Here is a 1,015-nt window from a genome sequence, read left to right on the forward strand (position 1 = left end):
TTCCGATCTTTTTTTAATAGGTAGTTATTAAGATTTTTCAGCCCATTTTTTATTCAATTTTTAAGAATACTGGAGAAATTGAAATGATCGAACAAACCGAAATATTTGATTTCCTTTTTAGAATCATACTACACTGTGTTTCTCACTTGATCCAAGGATGTATCTCACATCTGCGATGTGTGTTGACAAAGTAACGCTACGTTTACTAGAAGATATCCAGATCATACACATAGTTCCGGTCCCAATAGCCTCCATTGTACAGCCAGTCTTCTTCATTTGTGTAGGTGTTTGTACCCTTGCTGAACCATCTGTGGGGGAAAGGACACGTAAGAGATTATTGAAAGAGGTCGAGTGGAAGGTAAAACATCCGTCACTAAAACCTTAGTGGTTAAACAGTAAAGTAAAACCCTTTAAAAAAATTAAAGTCCCTCAACTATGACATACCTACATTAATAAGTCCCTCAACTATGACATACCTACATTAATAAGTCCCTCAACTATGACATACCTGGATTAATAAGCCCCTCAACTATGACATACCTACATTAATAAGCCCCTCAACTATGACATACCTACATTAATAAGTCCCTCAACTATGACATACCTACATTAATAAGTCCCTCAACTATGATATACCTGGATTAATAAGCCCCTCAACTATGACATACCTACATTAATAAGTCCCTCAACTATGATATACCTGGATTAATAAGCCCCTCAACTATGACATACCTACATTAATAAGTCCCTCAACTATGATATACCTGGATTAATAAGCCCCTCAACTATGACATACCTACATTAATAAGTCCCTCAACTATGATATACCTGGATTAATAAGCCCCTCAACTATGACATACCTACATTAATAAGTCCCTCAACTATGATATACCTGGATTAATAAGCCCCTCAACTATGACATACCTACATTAATAAGTCCCTCAACTATGATATACCTGGATTAATAAGCCCCTCAACTATGACATACCTACATTAATAAGTCCCTCAACTATGA

The 1,015-nt window shown here is 36.0% G+C and overlaps 1 protein-coding gene across 1 annotated transcript in view; it reads right to left on the bottom strand.

Moving 5' to 3' along the window:
• Positions 1-8: 8 nt before the first annotated feature.
• Positions 9-1,015, bottom strand: part of LOC103505721 (oxysterol-binding protein-related protein 1) — a gene marked incomplete at its 5' end in the record, with an annotated part of 34,414 nt that continues 33,407 nt past the window's right edge. Inside the window, one exon of the mRNA XM_008470077.3 lies at positions 9-308. Coding sequence (XP_008468299.2) covers positions 206-308 — 103 coding nt within the window. The remainder of the gene's footprint in view (positions 309-1,015) is intronic.

This window comes from Diaphorina citri, unplaced genomic scaffold (assembly GCF_000475195.1).
Source record: "Diaphorina citri unplaced genomic scaffold, Diaci psyllid genome assembly version 1.1 scaffold191, whole genome shotgun sequence".
In the NCBI taxonomy this organism is placed as follows: domain Eukaryota; kingdom Metazoa; phylum Arthropoda; class Insecta; order Hemiptera; family Psyllidae; genus Diaphorina; species Diaphorina citri.